This window comes from Ornithorhynchus anatinus, chromosome 5 (genome assembly GCF_004115215.2).
Source record: "Ornithorhynchus anatinus isolate Pmale09 chromosome 5, mOrnAna1.pri.v4, whole genome shotgun sequence".
Classification (NCBI taxonomy): Eukaryota; Metazoa; Chordata; class Mammalia; order Monotremata; family Ornithorhynchidae; genus Ornithorhynchus; species Ornithorhynchus anatinus.
The window spans coordinates 5,078,338-5,102,673 of NC_041732.1; the positions used below are offsets into that span (position 1 = coordinate 5,078,338).

The 24,336-nt window shown below is 50.4% G+C and overlaps 2 protein-coding genes across 3 annotated transcripts; both read left to right on the plus strand.

The window, feature by feature from the left end:
* Positions 1-14,087: 14,087 nt before the first annotated feature.
* CLDND2 (claudin domain containing 2) lies at positions 14,088-16,656 on the plus strand. Of its 2 annotated transcripts, none has more exons than XM_029066307.2 (5): positions 14,088-14,192; positions 14,587-14,765; positions 15,591-15,740; positions 15,961-16,080; positions 16,478-16,656. In XM_029066307.2, exons 2-5 carry the CDS (start codon positions 14,597-14,599, stop codon positions 16,549-16,551), a joined length of 513 nt encoding a protein of 170 aa, XP_028922140.1. In that variant the 5' UTR covers positions 14,088-14,192; positions 14,587-14,596; the 3' UTR covers positions 16,552-16,656. The 2 variants fall into 2 exon arrangements, with proteins under 2 accessions (XP_028922140.1, XP_028922141.1); XM_029066308.2 differs by having other exon boundaries at positions 14,089-14,179.
* Positions 16,657-17,638: 982 nt separating this feature from the next.
* ETFB (electron transfer flavoprotein subunit beta) lies at positions 17,639-24,147 on the plus strand. Its single transcript, XM_029066876.1, has 6 exons — positions 17,639-17,740; positions 18,658-18,816; positions 20,886-21,044; positions 21,151-21,213; positions 21,429-21,587; positions 23,920-24,147. The coding sequence occupies exons 1-6, from the start codon at positions 17,684-17,686 to the stop codon at positions 24,088-24,090; spliced, it is 768 nt and encodes a 255-aa protein (XP_028922709.1). The 5' UTR covers positions 17,639-17,683; the 3' UTR covers positions 24,091-24,147.
* Positions 24,148-24,336: the final 189 nt, after the last annotated feature.

The following is a 24,336-nucleotide window of genomic DNA, read 5'->3' on the forward strand; positions in this document are numbered from 1 at the left end:
AGAGTACAATACAACAATAAATAGACACATTCCCTGCCCACAATGAGCTTACACTCTAGAGTGGGGGTGACAGTCATCAATACAAATAAATTACAGATATGTACATAGGTGCTGTGGGGCTGGGAGAGGGGAAGAGCAAAGGGAGAGAGGCAGGGCAATACAGAAGGGAGCGGGAGATGAGGAAAGGGGGTACTTACTCTGGGAAGGTCTTTTGGAGGAGATGTGCCTTCAGTAAGGCTTTGACAGGGCGGGGGGAGGGGGAGTGTGGGGGAATAACTGTCTGTTGGATATGTGGAGAGAGGGCGTTCCAGCCCAAAGGTAGGATGTGGGCTGGGGTGAGCGGTTAGATAGGCGAGACTGAAGCACAGTGAAAAGGTTAGCATCAGAGGAGTCACGTGTGCGGGCTGGGTTGTGGAAGTAGAGAAGTGAGGTGAGGTAGGAGGGGTATGGTGGTGGAGTGCTTTAAAGCAGATGGTGAGGAGTTTTATTTGATGTGGAGGTGGATGGGCAACCACTGGAGTTTTTTGAGGAGCGGGGTGACATGCCTTGAATGTTTTTTGCTGAAAAACAATCTGGGCAGCAGAATGAAGTCTGGACTGGAGTGGGGAGAGACAGGAAGATGGGAGGGCAGCAAGAAGGCTGATGCAGTAATCCAGACAGGAAAGGAAGAGTGATTGTAGTGATATAGCAGTTTGGATGCAATGGAATGGGTGGATTTTAGATATGTTAGGAAGGTGGGACTGACAGGATTTAGTGATAGATTGAATATGTGGGTTGAATGACAGAGAGGAGACCCCACCTCCACGTGTTTCCCCACCTCCTCCAGGCCACAGTGGCTCTAACCCTATAGGCCTATAGTAACCTGGGGAGGAGTGGGGGGTAGAGAAGCTGCCTGGCCTCATGGCCAGCCCCTGCCTCTTCCCACAAACCTATCCAGTTTCCTAAATCAATCCATCCATCAATCAGTAGTTTTTATTCATTCATTCATTCATTCATTCATTCAATCATATTTATTGAGCACTTACTATGTGCAGAGCTACTAAGCGCTTGGAATGCACAATTCGGCAACAGATAGAGACAATCCCTGCCCAACAACGGGCTTACAGTCTAAACCGGGGAGACAGACAACAAAACAGAACAAAACAAAATAAGTAGTCTGGAGTCAATATCATCAAGATAAATAGAATCATATATATATATATATATATACACATCATTAACAAAATAAATACAGTGTTAAATAATATATAAAAATATGTGCAAGTGCTGTGGGGAGGAGAAGGGGGAAGAGAAGAGGGCGGGAGAAGGGGGAATGGGGAGGGGAGGAGGAGCAGAGGGAAAGGGGGGCTAGGTCTGGGAAGGCCTCCTGGAGGAAGTGAGCTCTCAGTAGGGCTTTGAAGAGGGGAAGAGAGTTTGAGCGCTTACTATGTGCAAAGCACTGTTCTAGGCACTTGGGAGAATACAAGAAGAAGCAGCATGGCCCAATGGCAAGAGCCCAGGCTTGGGAGTCAGAGGACGTGGGTTCTAATCCCGGTTCCACCACCTGTCTGCTATGTGACCTTGATCAAGTCACTTCACTTCTCTGTGCCTCACTTACCTCATCTGTAAAATGGGGATTAAGACTGTGAGCCCCATGTGCGACAGGGACTGTGTCCAACCTGAATACCTTGTATATACCCCAGCACTTAGAACAGTGCTTGGCACATAGTAAGTGCATAACAAACACCACAATAATAATTATTATTATTATAATTACAGTGATTTAGTAGTCCTGCTCCCTGCCCATAATTGAGCTTACAGTCTAGATGGTGGGGACAGACACTAATATGAATAACCAGAGGCCTGTTTCTCCGTCTGCCTCTTTGTCCCTGGGGTCATCTGCTTCTTTGTTGATTCATCCATCCATCCCCCTTCACCCCATCAAACAGTTCTCAGGGAGCTAAGCCATGATCCATCTTAGAGAAGCAGGGCCCAGAAACCAGAAGACAGGACCTGGATTCTAATCCCGGCTCCGCCACTTGTCTGCTGGGTGACCTTGGGCACTTCTCTGTGCCTCAGTTCCTTCATCTGCAAAATGGGGATTCAATACTCATTCTCTCTTCTAGTTAGACTGTGAGACTCATGTAGGGTTCAATTATCTTGTATGTAGCCCAAGTTGGGCCCAAGTGCCTCAGTTCCTGTTCCCGAGGCCGGTTCCTGCCCAGAAGGGAGGAAAATGGCTTGGTGAGTGGGGAGAGACGTCTCCCTCATGACTCAGGCTTCTGGGTGGATGGAGTGGACAGGACGGGGAGGATGATAGTGTGGTGTATTGGGGGAGCAGTGGCTTAGAGGTGGGGGAGGAAGTTGGGGAAGTGTGAAAAGCAGAAAATAAACCCCTTCCAGGAACTAGACGCCTTTGTCCCCAGTTCCCAGCAGCTCGTTGTGGGCAGGGAACGTGTCTACCAACTCTGTTATGTAGCACTCTCCCAAGTGCTTACTAAAGTGCTCTGCACACAATAAATGCTCAATAAATATGATTGATTGATTGATTGATCTCACTCTCTGCTTGCAGGCTCAGCTCCCCTCTCCAACATTTGTCTGCTGTGTGACCTTAGGCAAATCGCTTCACTTCTCTGTGCCTCAGTTATCTCATCCGTAAAATGGGGATTGAGACTGTGAGCCCCACATGGGACAGGGACTGTGTCTAGCCCAACTTGCTATATCCACCCCAATGTTTAGTACAGTGGCTGGCACATAGTGGGCACTTAACTAATACCATAATTAATTAACAACCACTGGTAGTTATCGAACACTGTGATGAGCCCTTGCGAGAGGACTTTCCTTCTCCAGTCCGCAGAGAAGCAGCATGGCTCAGTGGAAAGAGCACGGGCTTGGGAGTCAGAGTCATGGATTTGAATCCCGGCTCTGCCGCTTGTCAGCTGTGTGACTGTGGGCAAGTCACTTCACTTCTCTCTGCCTCAGTTACCTCATCTGTAAAATGGGGATTAACTGTGAGCCTCACGTGGGACAACCTGATTACCCTGTATCTACCCCAGCGCTTAGAACAGTGTTCTGCACATAGTAAGCGCTTAACAAATACCAACATTATTATTATTATTATTACTTCACTCTGCTGCCCAGATCATTTTTCTGAAAAACCCTTTAGGCCATATTTCCCCACTTCTCAAAAACCTCCAAAAGTCACCCATACACCTCTGCATCAAATAGAAACTCCTTACCATGTGATCTAGAGGCTCTCTCGCTCTGATCTTTCCTCCCTCCTCTCTCACCACAACCCAAATACCACAAATACCAGATTAAAAAAGATAAGGTGAGTGCTGACTCTTCAAAGGAGTGAGAGGATTTGGGGATAAAAGCTAAGAGTGAGGAGAGGGTCACCCTCTCCTCTCAGATTTTTCTCTCTCCTACAGGTGATTCATTCATTCAGTAGTATTTATGGAACCATTACTATGTGCAGAGCACTGTACTAAGCACTTGGAATGTACAATTCGGCAACAGAGACAGTCCCTGCTCATTGACGGGTTTACAGTCTAATTGGGTAGGCAGACTAAAAGAATAGCAATAAATAGAATCAAGGGGATGTATGCCTCATTAACAAAATAAATAGGGTAATAAAATATGTACAAATGAGCAAATGAGCACAGTGCTGAGGGAAGGGGAAGGGAGAGGGGGAGGAGCAGAGGGAAAGGGGGGAAAAGAAGCTTAGATGAGGGGAGGTGAAGGGGGGACAGAGAGGCATCAGAGGGAAAAGGGGAAGCTCAGTCTGGGAAGGCTACTTGGAGGAGGTGAGCTCTCAGTAGGGCTTTGAAGAGGGGAAGAGAGTTTGGCGGAGGTGAGGAGGGAGGGCATTCCAGGACAGCAGGAGGATGTGGGCCAGGGGTTGACGGCAAGATAGGCGAGAAGAGAGGACAGTTTTGTGAGCAAAGAATGTGTTTCTTTATTGTTATATTGTACTTTCCCAAGCACTGTATGCAATTCTCTGCATAAAGTAAGGCTCTATAAATACGAGTGAATAGATGAACGAATAGTAGCATTTGTTAAGGAGCATCCTCTTTCAGAGCTGCTCCTCTAATACCAACCTACTCTCTGTGTCTCGATCTCGTCTAATCCTTTGCTAACCTCTTGCCCACGTTCTCCCTGGGGCGTGAAACTCCCCTTTTATATCGACAAGACATCACTCTCCACACTTTCAAAACCTTCCTAAAATCACATCTCCTCCAAGAGGCCTTCCCTGATTAAACCCTCATTTCCCTTATCCTCCCTCCCCTCTGCATTATCTCTGTACTTGGCTATGTAATAATAATAATAGTAATAGTGGTGGCATTTATTAAGCACTTACTATATGCCAGGCGCTGTACTGTGTTGGAGTGGAATCAAGTAAATCGAGTTGGACACAGTCCCTATCCCACGGGGGGCTCACAGCCTCGGTCCCCATTTTACAGGTAGCTGAGGCTCAGAGAAGCGAAGTGACTTGACCAAGGTCCCACAGCAAATGAATGGCAGAGCTGGGATTAGAACCCATGACCTTCTGACTCCCAGGCCTGTGCTCTATCCACTATGCCAAGCTGCTTCTCTTCTTTTAATCACTTTGGCAATCATCACAGCCCCACATCACTTATGTAAAGGTCCTCTCACTCTATTCTTTCCCCTACCCGGAATTTATTTTAATGTCTGTCTCTCCTATTGACTAAAGCTTGTTGTGGGCAGGGAATGTGTCTGTTATATTGTTATACTGCACCCTCCCAAGCACTTAGTACAGTGCTCTGCACACAGCAAGCACTCAATAAATACAATTGACTATAGACTGTAAGCTTCTGATGGGCGAGAATTGTGCCTACCAACTCTGTATATTGTTCATTCCCAACTGCTTGGTAAAGTGCTCTGCACAGAGTAAGTGCTCAGTGGATGTCATTAACTGAATGATCATCTCACATTTCCTCCTGCCTTCAGGACATCTCTACTCGGATGTCCCACTGGCACTTTACACTTAACTTGTCCAAAACAAAACTCCTCATATTCCTACCCAAACCTTGTCCTCCCCCTGACTTTCCCATCACTGTAGACGGTACCATCATCCTCCCTGCCTAACCAGCCCACATACTTGGCATTACCCTAGACTCATCTCTCTTCTGCAACCCGCATATTCATTCGGCCACCAAATCCTGTCAGTTCGACCTTCACGACATTGCTAAAATCCACCCTTTCCTCTCCATTCAAACTGCTTTCACATTAATCCAATCTCTTTACCCTATCCCAGCTTGATTACTGCATCAGCCTCCTTGCTGACCTCCCTGGCTCCTGCCTCTTCCCACTTCAGTCCATACTTCACTCTGCTGCCCGAATCACTTTTTTTTCAAAAACATTCAGTCCATGTTTCCCCATTCCTCAAGACCCTCCAGTGGTTGTCCATCTACCTCTGCCTCAAACAGAAACTGCTTACCATTGGCTTTAAAGCCATCACCTTGGACCCTCCTACCTTATCTCCCTGAGTTTCCACTACAGTCCAGCCCACACATTTCACTCCGCTAATGCCACCTTACTATCTATACCTCAGTCTCATCTATCTCGACACCATTCCCTCGTCCACATCCTGCCTCTGGCCTGGAACGCCCTTCCTCTTCATATCTAACAGAGGATCACTCTCCCCACAAACGAAATCTGGTTAAAAGCCCATCTCCTCCAAGAGGCCTTCCCTGACTAAGCCCTCATTTCTTCTTCTCCCACTCCCTTTTGTAGCATCCTTGCATCTGAATTAGCACCCTTTATTCACAGTTCTCTCAGCCCCAAAGCACTTATATCCATAGCTGTAATTTATACATTTATATTAATATTTTATATTTATATTACAGTCACCTCTAGACTGTAAGCTCACTGAAGGCCGGAAACCTGTCTACCGACTCTATTTATATTGTTCTCTCCCAAGCACTTAATACAGTGCTCTGCACACAGTATACACTCAATAAATACAACTGATGGATTGATTGATTGACAATAGAGTAAATAGACACGATTCCTGCTCTCAGGGAGCTTACAGTCTGACTGGTGGGAGGAGGCAGACATAAAAATAAATTACTGTTAAGGGAACCAACCTTCTACCTCTCCCCTCCCCCAGATTATTATTATTATTGTATTTATTAGTCAATCATATTTATTGAGCATTCACTGTGTGCAGAGCATTCATTCATTAAATCATATTTATTGAGCACTTACTATGTGCAAAGCACTGCACTAAGCACTTGGCAAAGTACAATATAACAGAGGAAAAGACACATTCTCAGCTCCCAATGAGCTTACAGTCTAGAGAGGGAGACAGACACTAATATAAATTTTAAAAAATACAGATATGGACATAAGTGCTGTGGTTATTATGTGTCAAGCACTATTCTAAGTGCTATCTTAAGGACCTCTCCCACATCCAGGGGTCCAGTCCTTGGAGGGAGAGGATGGGGCCTGGGACTGTCATCAGTGAGAAGAAGGCTGGAGGGGGTAGGGGTTCTCTGGGGGGCAGAAAGGCAGTGGGTGTGAGGGGGCATCCCAACAGGGAGGAGGGGTTGGGGAGGAGGGGGAGGGCAAACCTGTGTACTGTCAGGGAAAGGAGTGGGTGGGAGTAAACTTGGCCTATAAGTGAGGAGGTGGGGGGCCAATTTCTTTCCTCAGACTAGCTCATCAGTGCCTTGCTGCCAGCAGCGCAGCAGTGGCTTAAGATCATTTACTGGGTCCACCCAGGCTTTCCCTTTGCCCAACCTCCCATCCAAGTTCCCCTCCAATCCCCTCCAGCCCCCACACTCTTGCTGAATCCATAAATGTCTTTCCCTCCTGGGCCTGGACATGGGGATAGGGAATGTGGTGAGGGGTGAGTTCCAGAGAAAGAGCCAAGATGACCCCAGGAGAAGCTGTAGAGGCCTTTCCAGCAGCCGCGGGTGACTGACTTCCGGAGGGGGAGGGCAGGGCCGGGCACAGAAGCCAATGATAGTAACTAGTGGAGCATGGGCCTGGGACACCGAAAGACCTGGGTTCTAATCCCATCTCTGCCAATTGCTTGCCGGTTGACCTTGGGCAAGTCACTTAACTTCTCTGTGCCGCAGTTTCCTAACTGTAAAATGGGGATAGCTGTTCTCCATCCTACTTAGACTTTGACCCCCATGCTAAATAACTTGTACTTACCCCAGTTCTTAGAACAGTGTTTGATACATAGTTAAAACTTAACAATTACCATTAAAAAATGATGAAAAATGGGAGCCTGCATCCTTGGGCTTGGTGGGGTCGGTCAGAGCTGCCTCAGCAAGAACTCTAGGTACCCAAGCCCACCTGACCTTCTCCTCGTCTTCCTCATCTTCCTCCCACTCTGTATTCTTGTCTTGTTGACTCTGTCTCCCTTCATTTTCACAACAGACCCCTCTGTATGTCCACTTCGAGCAGAGCCCGACCTTTATGCCTGTGAGAGTCACCAAGTGACAAGCCTCAATCTTGTCTCTAGACGCTCCCCTGCCCCATGCTGTAACAGGAGAACCGCACCCCAAAACCAATGGAAAGGACGAAATACAGAGAACTTAAATGACCCTCGATCACAAATGTTACAAACACATAATTGCAGGTCATACACTGGGAGCCCCACGCAGAACAGGGACTGTGTCCAACCAGGTTACCTTGTATCCACCTTAGTGCTTAGAACAGTGCTTGAACCATTATAAATGCTTAACAAATACCTTATTATTATTAATAATAATAATACTTATGGTATTTGTTAAGTTCTTACTATGTGCCAAGCACTGTTCTAAGTACTGGGGTAGATATAAGGTAATCAGGTTGGTTCACGGTCTTAATCTCCATTATACAGATGAGGTAACTGAGGCCCAGAGAAGTTAAGTGGCTTGCCCAAGGTCACATAGCAGACAAGTGGCGGAGCCGGGATTAGAACCCACGTCCTCTGACTCCCAAACCTGTGCTTTTTTAAGTAAGCCACGCTGCTTCTCTGTCAGCCAGTCAGTCAGTCGTAGTTACTGAGTGTTTACTGACTGCAGAGCACTGTACTAAGCATTTGGGAGAGTACCATATAACAATACACAGATATATTTCCTGCCCACAACAAGCTTACAAGCCTAGGAGGAAACAGGAATTAATATAAATAAACAAATTACAAATGTGGACACAAGTTCTGAGGGACTGGGAAGGTAGATGAATAAAGGGAATAAGTCAGGGTGATGCAGAAGGGAAAGGGAGAAGAGGAAAGGAGGGTTTAATCCAGGAAGGTCTCTTGGAGGAAATGTGCCTTCAGTAAGGCTTTGAATGGGGTCGGGGGGGAATCATAGCCTGTCAAGACACAAGGAGGGAGAACGTTTCAGGTCAGAGGCAGGAAGTGGGCAAGACGTCAGCGGTAAGGCAGACGAGACTGAGGTACATTGAGAAGGTTAGCATTAGAGGAATGAAGAGCAGGAGAACTGGGGTGCTTGGAATAAATGGAGTTTAGGCTGAGTCAATCGCAAAGGACCTCTTGGAGGAGGTGGACTTCCTTTTCAAAGAGAGTGGGACAGGTTTGGGGAAAGAGAGGTGGATTGGAATGCTTCTGGAGGGGGAATGCACTAGTCCATATCTCAAAGGCAATCCCCCCTGGTTACCTTTCAATTTAGAAACAAACCATTGGAAGCCAGGCCATCGGAATATAAATTCCTAATGGGCCGGGATCATATATCTACTAACTGTATTGCACTCTCCCAAGGGCTTAGTACAGTGCTCTGCATATAGTTAGTGCTCAATAAATACCTTTGATCGAAGCCAAACTCATGCCTGCAAAAGACACCCTCTTTTCTTCTCCCAGCAGGGACATTCACTTTGCACTGGCACCAAGCCACACTGTTTTCCTCCTCTGCCACACTGGTTGACAGTCATTCAGTCATTCCATCGTATTTACTGAGCGCTTACTGTGTGCAGATCACTGTACTAAGCACTTGGAAAATACAATTCAGCAATAGTCAAACCGACACGTTCGACTGATGAGGACAAAGTATTCGCTCGCTCAACCCAGGATGAAGTGCTCATTCTCTAAGCTGAAGACAAAGAGCTCACTTGCTCAGCTGAGGACGGGTGGTCATTCACTCAGCTGAGGACAAAGATACCACTCCTTTGATATCTATACTGTTTTCCTCCTTCAGGTAAGGGGGAAATCCACCTCTCCTAGCTTCATAATAATAATAATAATAATAGTATTTTTTCAGTGCTAACCTTCTAAACTGTAAGCTCATTGTGGACATGTCGATTAGACTGTAAGCCCGTCAAACGGCAGGGACTGTCTCTATCTGTTGCCAACTTGTTCATCCCAAGCGCTTAGTACAGTGCTCTGCACATAGTAAGCGCTCAATAAATACTATTGAATGAATGAATGACAGGGAATGTGTCTGCTATATTGTTATATCGTACTCTCCCCAGCACTTAATACAGTGCTCTGAACACAGTAAGTGCTCAGTAAATACAATTGATTGACTGTGCTAAACTCTGGATACTTATAAGACCATCAGATTGGATCTGATCCCTATCCCACAGTCTAAGCGGGAGGGAGAGCAAGCACCTTATCCCCAATTTACAGATGAGAAAACTAAGGCCCAGACAGGTCACGCGACCCAGGGTCACACAGCAGGTCAGTGACAGAGCTGGGACTAGAATATTAATAACAATAATAATAATGTAATGGTAATTGTTAAGCACCTACTATGTGCCAGGCACTATACTAGACCAATAGGCCATGCTGTCTCTCGTCAACAGAGCTGCGATTCTTGCCTTCTACTTTCCACTTCTGGTAGGTCGTTTGCGAATAGAATATTGCCACTGAGAGGGGTTGTATCAGACACCAGCTTTGGAGGCAGATTCCCTCTTCCTGTTATGGGGTAGAGGTTGGCAATACCCCTCCCCTAGGGCTGTAAGCAGCTCAGGCAAGTTTGGCCCCTGCTCATCTATCAGTCAATCAATGGTATTTAATGAGTCAATCAGTCAGTTGAATTTATTGAGCATGTACTGTGTGCAGAGCACTGTACTAAGCGACTGAGAGAGTACAATATAACAACGTAAAAAAACACATCCTCTGCCCACACTGAGCCTGCAGTCTAGAGGGGGAGGCAGACATTAATATAAATAAATAAATTACAGGTATTGACATAAGTGCTGTGGGGCTGGGAGTGGGGGGATGAGTAAAGGGAGCGAGTCAGCGCCACACAGAAGGGAGCAGGAGAAAAAGAAAGGAGGGCTTAGTCAGGGAGGACCTTTTGGAGGAGATGGGCCTTCAATAAGGCTTTGACTTGGGGAGGGTGTGCAGACACTGTACCAAGTCCTTGGGAGAGTTCAGTACAACAGAGTTACACCTTTCCTGCCCACAAGGAACATACAGTCTAAGGATTCTCCACTGAGATTCCTTTCCCCCGGAAGTAAATTACGCTTTTCTGGAGAACTGTGGGCATCCAGCCCATTCCAGCCTTGCTGATCCCACCGGGGAGGTGGGGGCTCCTCTGGCTGCTGCTAAAGTCAGATGCTTTCTTGTAACCGCCCCCTAACTGAGGCAAACTGGGAAAGGGTGACCTTTATCCTGTACTATCAGTTGGTCTAGATGGAGGATGTGAGCAACAGCTCAGTATCTGGTGTGAAATTTAGCTTCTGCTATGGTAGGTGAGGTGTTTGAGGTCCTTCTTCACACAGTAAGTGCTTGATAAGGCTTGATAAATACCAGTGACTGAATGGATGGATGGATTTAGGGCTGACAAAACTGAGTTTTGATGAGGTGAGAATTGTCGGTGAGATGCTCAAAAGCCCCTCAGAGACTTCTGTCTTCATCCATGGCTTCTCTTTTTCCTTATGAGGCAGCAGTGGTTTACTGTGCTGTGTTGGAACTAGCTGAGAGCTTTCCATCCTGCTGGTAGCTAAGCCAGACAGATAGGATCCCTGCCTTGGCATTTTCTGAATTTTAATTAGCCCAGGGCACACTTCGCCTCTCATTATTATTATTTTTGGCGTATAATGTCATTGTCATGTATAACTATAGTATAAGGATGATGATATAAATCAGTCAATGGCGTTTATTGAGCACTTACTGTGGACAGAGCACTGTACTAATCGCTTGGGAGAACACAATACATGTTGGTCGTCACAATCTCTGCCCACAAGCAGTGTGGCTTAGTGGAAAGGACACGGGCTTGGGAGTCAGGGGACGTGGGTTCTAATCTCGGCTTTCCACCTGTCTGCTGTGTGACCTTGGGCAAGCTGCTTAACTTCTCTGGGCCTCAGGCCCTCATATGTAAAATGGGGATTAAGAACTGTGAGCCTCACATGGGACAACCTGATTATGGGTTCCAATCCTCGCTCCGCTTGTCAGCTGTGTGACTGTGGGCAAGTCACTTAATTTCTCTGTGCCTCAATTACCTCATCAGTAAAATGGGGATTACCTGTGAGCCTCGCGTGGGACAACCTAATTACCGTTTCTACCCCAGCGCTTAGAACAGTGCTCTGCACACAGTAAGCGCTTAACAAATACCAACATCATTATTATTATTATTTACCTTGTATCTTCCCCAGCACTTAGAACAGTGCTTGGCACATAGTAAGTGCTTAACAAATATGATAATTGTTGTTATTATAGTCTAGAAAGAGAGATAGTCATTAAAATCAATCAATCGATGAATGGTATTTATTGAGCTCGTGCTGTGTTCAGAGCACTGTACTAAATGCTTGGAAGAATACAATACGAGTTGGCAGTCACGATTCCTGCCCACAAGGAACTAATGGTCTAGAAAGGGAGATAGACACTAAAACTGATGAGTGGTATTTATTGAGCACTTACTGTGTGCAGAGCTCTGTTCTAAGCACTTGCACAATATAACAGAGTTGGTAGACAAGGTCCCTGCCCACAGGGAGCTTATAATGTAGAAGGGGAGCAGATATTAAAAATCAATCGATCAACTAAAGGTATTTATTGAGCACTTACTGTTTGCAGAACACCGTGCTAATTGGTTGGGGGAGCACAATTCAACAGAGCTTAGAGTTAGTAGACATGATCCTTGCCCACAAGGAGTTTTCAGTAGTTAAGAGAATTGGGAGAGTAGAAGGATATGTAACTAATGGCTGTGAGGCAATAATAATTGCATCTGTTAAGAACATCCTCACAAGTGTCAAACATGGCAGGAAGAGTTAGGGGAGAAACAAGATAACGAGATTGAGACACAATCCCTGGCCTGAGCTCATAGTCTAAGCAGGAGGGGCATGGGATATTTCATCTCCATTTTATAGACGAGAAAACTGAGGCACAGAGAAGTTAAGTGACTTGCCCAGGATCACGCAACTGGACAGGGGCAGAGGCGAGGCTGGAAACAAGGTCTCTGCTTGCAGAGGAATTCTTCGCCTGAAGTCGCAAGCGCCCCTCGGCCACACTTGGATTTTTCCAGACCTTCAACGAGCCCTAAGCAAACAGAGAAGCAGCACGGCTTAGTGGATAGAGCCCAGGGCTGGGAGTCAGAAGGACCAGGATTCTAATCCCAGTTCTGCCATAAATCTGCTATGTAAATCTGGGCAAGTCGGTTAATTTCTCTGGGCCTCAGTTCCCTCCTCATCTGTAAAATGGAGATGAAGAGTGTGAGCCCCATGTGGGACAAGGACTGTGTCCAAGCTGATTAACTTGAATCTACCCCAGTGCTTAGAAAAGTGCTTGGCACATGGTAAGCGCTTAACAAATACCATAATTATTATGATTTTTATTATTCATCAACACAAAGGCCACAGCACAGCCCATAGAGAAAATAGGGCTGAGGAGGAACCTGAGGATGGAGAAGATTCTGGAGGAGATGGTGAGAAGGGGGCCGCTTGAAAGTGGAAGGAAAAACTGACACGGTTGTTCCAAAACCAAATCCGGGAAATGATTCAACCCAAACCCCAGTCTTTTGGAGTCCATCTGTCCAGATGTGCAAAATTAAACAATAAAATACAGGAGGAAGCAATAGTCCTCTAGACTGCAAGCTCACTGTGGGCAGGGAACATCATATCTATCAACTCTGTTATACTGTACTCTTCCAAGTGTTTAGTACAGTGCTCTGCACAGAGTAAGTGCTTAATAAATTCGATCGACTGAAGCAATAGAGTATAATGTTGTATAATAAGGGCTCCAGTGAGGTATAACTACCTCAAAGCCTGAGGTGACACGAAAGTGCTGAGGTGGGAGTTGGGAGAAGAGGTTAATCAGGGAAGACCTCCTGGAGGAGATGAGTCCAACTACTGACTGCCTCTACTCTCACCTGTCCATCCCCATCTCCCCTGGGACAGTGGGGCCTCAGACAAGTCCCTTCACTTCTCTGTGCCTCAGTTTTCTCATCTATTTAATGGGGATGAAATACATGTTCTCCCTCTCCCTGAGACTTGTGAGCCCCATGTGGGGTAGAGAATGTGTCAGAAATGATTATCTTGCATCTACCCTAGTGCTTAGCCCATAATAAACACTTAACCAACTCCACAATTATCATGACAATTTTCAAGAAGCAGCGTGACCTAGTGGAGAGACCGCAGACCTGGTAGTCCGAAGGACCTGGATTCTAATTCCGCTTCTGCCAAATGCTTGCCGTGTGACCTTGCCCTTAACTTCTCTGGGCCTCAGTTTCCTCAACTGTAAAGTGGGGATAGCTGTTCTGCCTCCTACTTAGACTGTGAGCCTTATGTGGGACTTGCCTGTCTACTTGTTTTGTTTTGTTGTCTGTCTCCCCCCTTCTAGACTGTAAGCCCGTTGTCGGATAGGGATTGTCTCTATTTGTTGCCACTTTCCAAGCACTTAGTACAGTGCTCTGCACCCGGTAAGTGCTTAATAAATACGATTAAATGGATGGATGAATGAATGAATGGGAAAGGAACTGTGCCCAACCTAATTAACTTATACCTACCTCAGCACTCAGAACAATGTTTGACACAGAGTAAGTGCTTAACAAATACCATAAAAAAAATAAAATTACTCTTAGGGGTGGGCCCGGAACAGGTCTGCAGAACTCTGGAGTGGTAGAGGATGCCATCATAGGGGAAAAGGGTGGGGCTCAGGGATCTGAGTGAGGTAGGGGGATTCCAGAACATGCCACCTCACAGAGCCTCCCTGCCTCTTGGGCCTTCACTCCTCTCGCCCTCTCCCCGCAACGAGGGAGAGACTCCGATCGGGACGGCGGAGCCGGGTGTGAGTCCTGCAGGTATCCATGGGTTGGGGAGGGGGAGGGGGGCTGGTGAGGAGCAAAGCAGCTTGGGACTGGGGGGAGAAGCGCAGGACTCAGCAGTGGGATGGAGCAGCGTGGCTTAGTGGATAGATCCTGGGTCTAATCCCGGCTCCGCCCCTTGTCTGCTGTGTGTCCTTGGGCAAATCACTTCATTTCTCTGTGCCTCGGTTACCACATCTGTAAAATGGGGATTGAGACTGTGAGCCCCACATGGAACAGGGACTTTGTCCAACTCGATTTGCTTGTATCCACCCCCGTGCTTAATGCAGTGCCTGGCACATAGTGGGAGCTTTAAAAGTACCCTAATTATTATTATTATTATGGGGAGGGTGAACCTCAACAGGCCTCTCATCTTCCCATCCTCCCCCAGATGCCCTGGTATGGGGGTGAAGCGGAGCTTGCAGATTGCAGGGCTGACCCTGAGCATCTTTGCTGACCTGCTCCTGTTGCTGGCCGCCGCCACCGACTTCTGGGTTCGCAGCCCCGAGGGTCACCGAGGCCTCTGGAGGGAGTGCCACCAGGACAGCTGCTCCGCCGCCACCTGCGAGAGTGAGATGCAGCCCGTCCTGGCCCCTCGCCGTCCCTCAATCCCACCCCTCCCCATCGTCTCTCCTCTCCCCTCACCCCCAGCTTCTACCCACCCCATTATCTGTTCTTTCCCCCTTACCCAACATCTCTCCTTTCCCCGTCATCCCCAGCCTCTATCCATCCCACTATCCTCTCTTCACCCCCAACTTCTACCACCCAACCTTCTCTCCTCTCCCCTTCACCCTTAGCCTCTACCATTCTACGACCCGTCCTCTTCCCCTCGGCCTCAGCCTTTACCACTGCCCACTGCCTCTCCTCTCTCCCTCACCCGCTACCCACCCCACCGCCTCTCTTCTTCCTCTCATCCCCAGCCTCTACCCCAACCCCACAGACTCCCCACCTCCCATCCTCTCCTCTTCCTTTCACCCCCAGTCCCTACCCAGCCCCACGGCCTCTCTTTGTCCCCTTACCCCCAGCCTCTCTACACCCCACGGTGCATCTTTCTCCCCTTACTCCCAGCCTCTCCACACTCTGGCAGCCTCTTCTCTTCCCCCATCCTCAGCCTCTCCCCACCCCTCTACCTCTCCTCTTCCCGTCCACCCCCAGCCTCTCCCCATCCCCACAGCCTCTTGCTTTCACCCCGGCTCCTACCTCACCCCAGTGGCCTCTTCCCACTCCAGCCTCTACCCCATCCCCACAGACTCTCCCCACCCAAGTCTATCCTCTTCCCTTCCCCCCTCTCCAGACTCTACCCATCCCCACAGCCTCTCCCCTTCCCCTCAGCCCCAGTCGACCAATGCCACCTCTCCTCTTCCCCTCACCCCACTGTCCCCTCTCATCCTCCAGCCATGGTGGCGATTTCAGCTGCCTGCCTGATGCTGTCGCTCGGGGCGGAGGTGACGGGCACGACCCTGGGCATCTGGGTCCTACAGGGTCCGAAGAACACGATGGGGGTGCATCGGGGCCGCACAGCCTGGGCCCTCTGCTTCCTGTCCAGTGAGACTCAGGGTGGCAAAGGGGTGGGACATAGGGTCCGGGGAGACGGAGAATGCTGTGTGTGTTGGGGGCAAGAATGTGTGTGTGGGTGGGTGTTTTGGGGGGTGGAAAGAGGACTGGAATCGGGTGGCCATGCGGGCAGCGTGGACGCCATGGGTGGGAACCAGGTGCCTGGGGAGGTTGGAACAGGGATATAAGTGGCCAATGTCTGATCCGTTAGCATTCCTGCTGATCATGGCCATGGTGGTATTCACCCTGCGAGAGGTGATGCGCGGAGATGTCTTTTTCTCCTGGAGCTATTTCTGCAGCTGGTTGGCCCTGCCCTTCACTATCCTCTCTGGTGAGACCCCCTCCCCTGCCAGCTTCCCCTTCCCCTTCCGGGACTCCCAACCCTGCCTCAGTTGCCTCCTCCCCAGATTTTCGCCACCAGCTCTGAAACACCTCCACCCTGGTCTCGGCCCCGGCCCCACCCTACGTTGGGTCCAACCCATCCACGGGCACACAGACCCTCTCTCTAGTCCCCCGTCCAATGACCTACTCTCTATCTCCCCTTTCCCAACCTGAGACCCAGCCACTAGAAACTAATCAGTCATTCAATCCTATTTATCGAGCGCTTACTGTGTGCAGAGCACAGTACTAAGCGCTTGGAAGACTTCCCACAGCTCTGCCCCTAGGCCCCCCAACTCTTCTGCCAGCCCCCTCTCACTCGGTTTCCCCCCCCCGACCCTCGATGCCAGGCCTCTGCTTCCTCTTCGCCGACATGATCATCCAAGGGAATGATGCAATCCGCGAGTTCCCCGTCTGCCTGTGACCAACCCCCACCTCGTTCCCATCTCAACCCCAACCCGCTCCGGGCATGGTGGGGACACCCCAAGACCGATATGAGGCAATAAAGGAGCCGCCCCATTTTACCCCAGTCACGGTGTCTAAGGTGTCTTGTAATGGGGAAAGGGCCCAGAAAGGGGTCACGGGGAAGATGCATTGAGAAGCAGCACGGCCTAGGGGATAGAGGACGCGCCTGGGAATCAGAAAGTCCTGGGTTCCAATCCTACCTATGCCACCTGTCTGCTGCGTGACCTTGGGCAGGTCACTTCACTGGGCCTCAGATCCCTCATATGTAAAATGGGGATTAATACCGTGTACCCCATGGCCAAGTGGATAGAGCACGGGCTTGGGATTGAGAAGGTCATGGGTCTTAATTGTAGCTCTGCCATTTGTCTGCTGTGTGACCTAGGGCAAGTCGCTTCACTTCTCTGGGCCTCAGTTACCTCCTCGGTAAAATGGGGAGCCCCATGTGGGACAGGGACTGCGTCCAACCCCATCTGATTGGAACCACCCCAGCTTTCGGTACACTGCTTCACACATAGTAAGCGATTAACGAACACCTTCATTTATTATTATGATGGCAACCCAATAAATTGGTATCTTGCCCGGTCTTTAATCCAGTGCCTGGCACTTAGTAAGCACTTAAGAAACACCAAATTAAAAAAAAAAAAGGGACGAAGCTGTCGGATTGGGGGTCGCTGGAGAAGAAGGATTGGTTGGTTTCCTTCTTCGGGCTCCGCGATTCGCAGCCCCATATTATTCGCCCTTTGACCCACTTGGCCTAAGACCCTCGAGGTGGGAGGGGGGAGGAGGAAGGCGGGGACTGGAGCCTGCCTTCCTCTGATTGGTCGTTTGTCCCACTGCCCGCGCTTCCATTGGCTGTCCCTCCTCTCCCTCCCACTCCGCCTCTTCTGATTGGGCCGGCGATTGGAGCCCCTGCGGGCGGCCCCCCCTTCCGTTCCTCTCGCTCTGATTCGCCAGTCGCCCCGGGGCGCCGGGCGCCTATTGGAGGAGCCGAGCCCGGCGGGGGGCGGGATTGACGAAGGAGGCCGGGCTCGGGTTCGAGTACGCAGGCGCAGAGAGCGTGGGGGAGGGAAGGAGGAGGAGGAGGAGGCAAGATGGCGGAGCTGCGAGCCCTGGTGGCCGTCAAGAGGGTCATCGATTACGCTGTGAAGGTAACATCCGGGGACCACCACTGCCCCCTGAAGAGATCTCCAGCTGAAGTCACCCTCGCCTTGACCCTTCCTTTCCCTTGAGCCCCATGGTTGCCCCCCTCTCTCCCGGGTTCTTCCTTTCTTGGGGGTCCCATAAGGTCATGACCCAGAAGGTCATGACCTTTTGCAGATTGAGAGGTCGGGAGAAGGTCGTGACCTCTCGCCCGGAGGACGCAGCCCCCTCTGCTCCCACCTTCTCCCCCTGCACGTGACCTGGGGGGCAAAGGTTGATGGGGAAGAAAGGTTGCGCCCTGGGCTTAGATGAAGCAGCGTGGCTCAGTGGAAAGAGCCCGGGCTTGGCAGTCACAGGTCATGGGTTCGAATCCCGACTCAGCCGCCTGTCAGCTGGGTGACTTGGGGCAAGTCACTTCGCTTCTTTGACCTCATCTGCAAAATGGGGATGAAGACTATGAGCCCCATATGGGACAACCTGATCAGCTTGTATCCTCCCCAGCGCTTAGAAGAGTGCTTTGCACATAGTAAGCACTTAATAGTGTTGGTATTTATTAAGTGCTTACTATGTGCAGAGCACTGTTCTAAGCGCTGGGGTATACAGGGTAATTAGGTTGTCCCACATGGGGCTCACACTTTTAATCCCCATTTTACAGATGAGGTAACTGAGGCACAGAGAAGTGAAGTGACTTGCCCACAGTCACAGAGCTGACAAGTGGCAGAGCTGGGATTCGAACCTGTGACCTCTGACTCCCAATCCCGTGCTTTGCCATCGTCCTCATCAACCTGCATGCTCTGATCTCCGGGGTTCCAGGAAGACGGTGGGTTCCTCCTGGGTCGAGGGCTCAGAGGGGCCTGGGTCGGACCTCACCCCTCTGCCTCTTCGCCACCCCCTGCTTTCCACGTCCCCCTTTCTCCCCCGACAGATCCGGGTGAAGCCGGACCGAACGGGCGTCGTGACGGATGGCGTCAAACACTCTATGAATCCGTTCTGTGAGATCGCCGTGGAGGAGGCCGTGCGGCTCAAGGAGAAGAAGTTGGTGAAGGAAGTCATCGCTGTGAGCTGTGGTCCCCAGCAATGCCAGGTGCCGACGGACAGTTGGGGACTCTGCGGAAGACACTGCACGAGCCCCCCTCACGGCTCCTTTCGTCTCCCCCTCGCTGCACCACTCTCTCATCTCCCCCTTCACCGCTCCACTCGTGCTCTGCATTGGACCCAATATTCGTTCCAGGAGATGCTCTAAACCCTCCCCTCGCCAGGCCACTTCTCCTACAGCTTTCCCCCTTTGCTTCTTCAGAAGCAGCGTGGCTCAGTGGAAGGAGCCCGGGTTTGGGAGTCCGAGGGCATGGGTTCTAATCCCGACTCTGCCACTTGTCAGCTGGGTGACTTTGGGCACTTCTCTGGGCCTCAGTGACCTCATCTGTAAAATGGGGATGAAGACTGTGAGCCCCATGCGGGACAACCTGATTACCTTGTCGTCGTCCTCCCCCAGTGCTTAGAACAGTGCTTCGCACATAGTAAGCGCTTAACAAATGCCATCATTATTATTATTACCACCCCCCACCTTCAATAAGAATAATAATAATAATGATAGTATTCATTCATTCATTCAATAGTATTTATTGAGCGCTTACTATGTGCAGAGCACTGTACTAAGCGCTTGGGATGAACAAGTCGGCAACAGAGACAGTCCCTGCCGTTTGACAGGCTTACAGTCTAATCGGGGGAGACGGACAGACAAGAACAATGGCAATAAACAGCGTCAAGGGGAAGAACATCTCGTAAAAACAATGGCAACTAAATAGAATCAAGGCGATATACAATTCATTAACAAAATAAATAGGGTAACGAAAATAGTATTTAATAATAATAATGTTGGTATTTGTTAAGCGCTTACTATGTGCCGAGCACTGTTCTAAGCGCTGGGTAGACATAGGGGAAGCAGGTTGTCCCACGTGGGGCTCACAGTCTTAATCCCCATTTTACAGATGAGGGAACTGAGGCCCAGAGAAGTTAAGTGACTTGCCCACAGTCACACAGCCGACAAGTGGCAGAGCTGGGATTCGAACTCATGAGTCCTGATTCCAGGGCCCGTGCTCTTTCCACTGAGCCACGCTGCTTCTCTAAGCATTTGGTAAGCACTTACTATCTGACAGATACTGTAGCAAGTGCTGGGCTGAATACGGGCATATTGAGTTGGACACAGTCCGTATCCTGTGTGGGACTCACAGTCTCAATCCCCTTTTTACAGATGAGGTAACTGAGGCACAGAGAAGTGAAATGACATCCCTGTGGTCACAGAGCAGACAGGTGGCAGAGCCGAGATTAGTACCCAGGTCCTCTGACTTCCAGGCCAGTGCTCTGTCCATTACGCCATGCTGCTTCAGTGCTCCACTACAAGCCCATGTCCTCCAGGAAGCCTTCAGGGTTGGCCCTGACCAAGCATCTTTTTTTTTTTTTTAAATGGTATTTGTTATGCCATTGCTTCTCATAGCATATGTTATGCTATGAGAAGCAGCGTGTCTCAGTGGAAAGAGCACAGGCTTGGGAGCCAGAGGTCATGGGTTCAAATCCTGGCTCTGCCACTTGTCAGCTATGTGACTGTGGGCAAGTCACTTTACTTCTCTGTGCCTCAGTTCCCTCATCTGTAAAATGGGGATGAAGACTGTGAGCCCCAAGTGGGAAAACCTAAACACCCTGTATCTACCCCAGCGCTTAGAGCAGTGCTCTGCACATAGTAAGCGCTTAAATACCAACATTATTATTATGTGCTTACTATGTGCCAGGCACCGCACATTAGGGTAGATACAAGCTAATCAGGTTGGACACAGTCCCTGACGCACATGAGGCTCACAGTCTTAAGCCCCATTTTACAGATGAGGTAACCGAGGCGCAGAGAAGTGAAGTGACTTGCCCGAGGTCACACATCCAAAAGGTGGCATGTCTGTTTGTTATATTGTACTCTCCCAAGCATTTTGTAGAGTGCCCTGCACACAGTAAGCTCTCAATTAATCCAATTGAATGAATGAAGGTGGAGGAATCAGGATTAGAATCTAGGTCTTCCTGACTCCCAGGCCCATACTCTATCCCCTAGACCATGCTGCTCTACTTCTTTCCCCTCGACCCCAAGCTAACATGTCCCTTTCCTTCCAGGAGACACTGCGCACTGCCCTGGCCATGGGAGCCGACCGAGGGATCCACGTGGAGGTGGCGGCCGCTGATGCCGAGCGATTGGGGCCCCTCCAGGTGTCGCGGGTCTTGGCGGCCCTGGTCAAGCGGGAGAAGGTTGATCTTGTGCTTCTGGGCAAGCAGGTCTGACCTCTAACCCTCTCCCTCCTCCGACTTTTCTCTCAACTTCTGCCACCTCCATTTTTCATCTCCTCCCCCCAGCCCCTCACTCTCCCCGTCTGCCCCCCAGGCCATCGATGATGACTGTAACCAGACGGGACAGATGACGGCTGCCATGTTGGACTGGCCCCAGGTGGGTGCGTGGGAATTGGGAGGGTCCCGGACTCTAGGGCTGGGAGCTGAAGCGGAAGAGAAGAGAGGGAGGGTGAGGGTGCAGAGCGGAGGGAGCAGGGGAATGGTGGAGGTTGGGGGAGCTATGGAGTGGGGGCGCGAGGAGGCAGGATTGGGTTGGGGGGTTCACTGAGGCGGAGTGGGGAGTCGCCGCTGTAACCACCTCCCCTTCCCCAGGGCACATTTGCGTCGGCGCTGACCCTGGAGGGGTCGGCATTGAAGGTGGAGCGGGAGGTGGATGGAGGCCTGGAAACCGTGCGGCTCAAGCTACCCTCCGTGGTGACCACCGACCTCCGCCTCAATGAGCCACGCTACGCCACCCTGCCCAATATCATGGTGAGCAGGAGGGCGGCTAGTACACGGTCACCTACAGGGACGTGAGGGATGGGTGGGACCCGGTACCCCCAGTCCTCTACACTCGAGTGCGGGACTCACCATATTAGATCTTTGCCGGAAAAAGGCTGTGACCTGAACTTTCACCCCCTCACATGGCTGATGGAAGAAATCACTGGGGCCCTGTAACCAATCAATCAGTAGTACATATTGCCCCTTACTCTGTGCAGAACACTATACTAAGCACTTGGACGAATACAGTAGCGTTAGTGAGCACAGTATCTACCCTCAAGGACCTTACAGTCCAGCAGCAGGGACCGACATAAAAGTGAACTACAATTGAGGGAGTTTAAAAATGGGCACTTAAGTGCTACTAAAGTATCCCTTGTGACGGCAGGAGGTAAATACCCAAGTGCTTAGGTGATGCAGAAGTGGCAGTAGAAGGGGAAAAGGGAGGGAGATGAGACGATCAGGGAAGGCTTCCTGGTGATGTGCTTTCAGAAGGGCTTTGGAGATGGAGAGAGCAATGGTCTGCTGGATGTAATAATAATAATGATGGCATTTGTTTGTTAAGCGCTTACTGTGTGCCAAGCACTCTTCTAAGCACTGGGGAGGATACAAGGTGATGAGGTTGTCCCACGTGGGGCTCAGAGTCTTAATTCCCATTTTACAGATGAGGTAACTGAGGCACAAAGAAATGAAGTGACTTGCCCAAAGTCACACAGCTGACAAGCGGCGGAGCTGGGATTAGAACCCATAACCTCTGCCTCCCAAGCCCAGACTCTTTCCACTGAGCCATGCTGCTTCTGTAAAAATAACAATAATAATGTTGGTATTTAACTGCTTTCTGTGTGCCAAGCACTGTTCGAAGCACTAAGGAAGATAGGAGGCAATCGGGTTGTCCCAAATAGGCCTCACAATCTTCACCCTCATTTTACAGATGAGGTAACTGAGGTACAGGGAAGTTAAGTGACTTGCCCATGGTCACATAGCTGACAAGCAGCAGATCCGGGATTAGCACCCATAACCTCTGACTCCCGAGCCCAGGATCTTTCCACTAAGCCACACTGCTTCTCTGGATGTGAAGGGGCGGGGGAGTTTCAGGCAGGAGATAGAGCGTGAGCAATAGGTCGGATGGTTACAAAAACTAGACACATTGTGAATAGGTTGGTTTGAGAGCTGGGGTGTGGTGGGAGAGGGGTGAGGAACAGTAAGGGGGAGAGAGTCTGCTGCAGTGCCTTAAAGCCAGCATTTAAATATCATCATTATTATTACTATCATTAACAACAGTCAGAAATCTCTGTATGATGTGGAGATGGATGGGCAACCATCAGAGGTTTCTGAGGCGTAGGGAGACCTGAGCAAAATGTTTTAAAAATTAATGAACCAGGCAGAACGGGGAAGCAGTGACAGGAAAGTGGAGAGATTGGAGTAAAGGAGATGGGTGAGAAGGCTGACGCAGTAGTTAAATCAGGCTGTGAGTGCCTGGGCCAGCCTCGTGCCTGTTTGGATGGAGAGGAAAGGGCGGATCCTGGAGATGTGAAGGAACAAATGACAGGATTTAGCCACAGACTGAATAAAAGGGTTGAAAGAGAGGGGAGTTGAGCATAATGCCACGGTCGTGGTCTTGAGAGATAAGGAGCGTGGCCAGGTTGACACACTGTGATGGGAAAGCTGGGGAGGAGAGGATCTGGGAGGGGAAATGGGTTCAGTTTGGGACGTTAAGGTTGAGGTGCCGGTGGGACATCCATGCTGTGCTGTCCTGGAGGCGACGGGAGCTGTCAGATTGCAGAGGAGAGAGGTTAGGATCAAGGGAGCGGCTAAGGGAAGCGAGTGGAAGGTAGCCTTTATTGGAGATGGGCGAGTGGACTCGACCTCTGAGGGCCCTCCCCCATGATGGTATGATGAGTCTCTCCCTACCCCGGACCTGCGTGACAGCCACGCTAGGGAGGAGTCCCGAGGCTCCCGACCAAACAGGAATGAGACGGCCGGGAGGCAGCGGAGTCACCCGACGCGGCAACGGGCCGACCGATGCGGGTGGCGCCATTACCCACGGGGAGAGGTCATTCCAGTCATCCCCCAGCCTCCGGGTGGGGTGGTTCCTCTTCCCCTCCAGACTAATGGGGGAAGGAGGCAGGGAGGCCGGAAGGGGGATGGGGAAGAGGGCTAAACTGGACCCGGCCCCAGGGGTCAGTCAGAGGCAGCGGTATGTGACCTGACTGGGCAGGAAAGGAGCTGGGGTCCTATGGAGCCTGGGCAATGCGGGAGGGGGCGTTCACTCCGTGTGGCCTCCCTCACCGACTCCCCCCCCCCCCATCCTTCCGGTGCCCCCCAGAAAGCCAAGAAGAAGAAGATCGAGGTGGTGACGCCGCAGGCTCTGGGCGTAGACACGAGCTCGCGGCTGACGGTGCTGAGCGTGGAGGAGCCGGCTCAGCGCACGGCGGGCGTCACCGTGGCCACCGTGGAGGAGCTGGTGGCCAAACTGAAGGAAGCCGGACGTATCTGAGCCCCCACACCTTCTCCCCCTCCCAGACCCCCAATAAAGCCCCTTGGGCAAACCCTCTTCCGGCTATCTCTTACCTGGGGCAATGCAGGGCTGCCGGGGGGAGGGGTGAATGCGGTATGATGCCTACTGGCCTTCTGAAGTCATCGATCACTGGTACTGGTCGGAACCCGGTGCTAAACTAGGTCGGGGGAGGCGGGGAGCCGGAGCAAAAGGTGAAACTGAGGGTGCCTCAGCATATCCCAAATG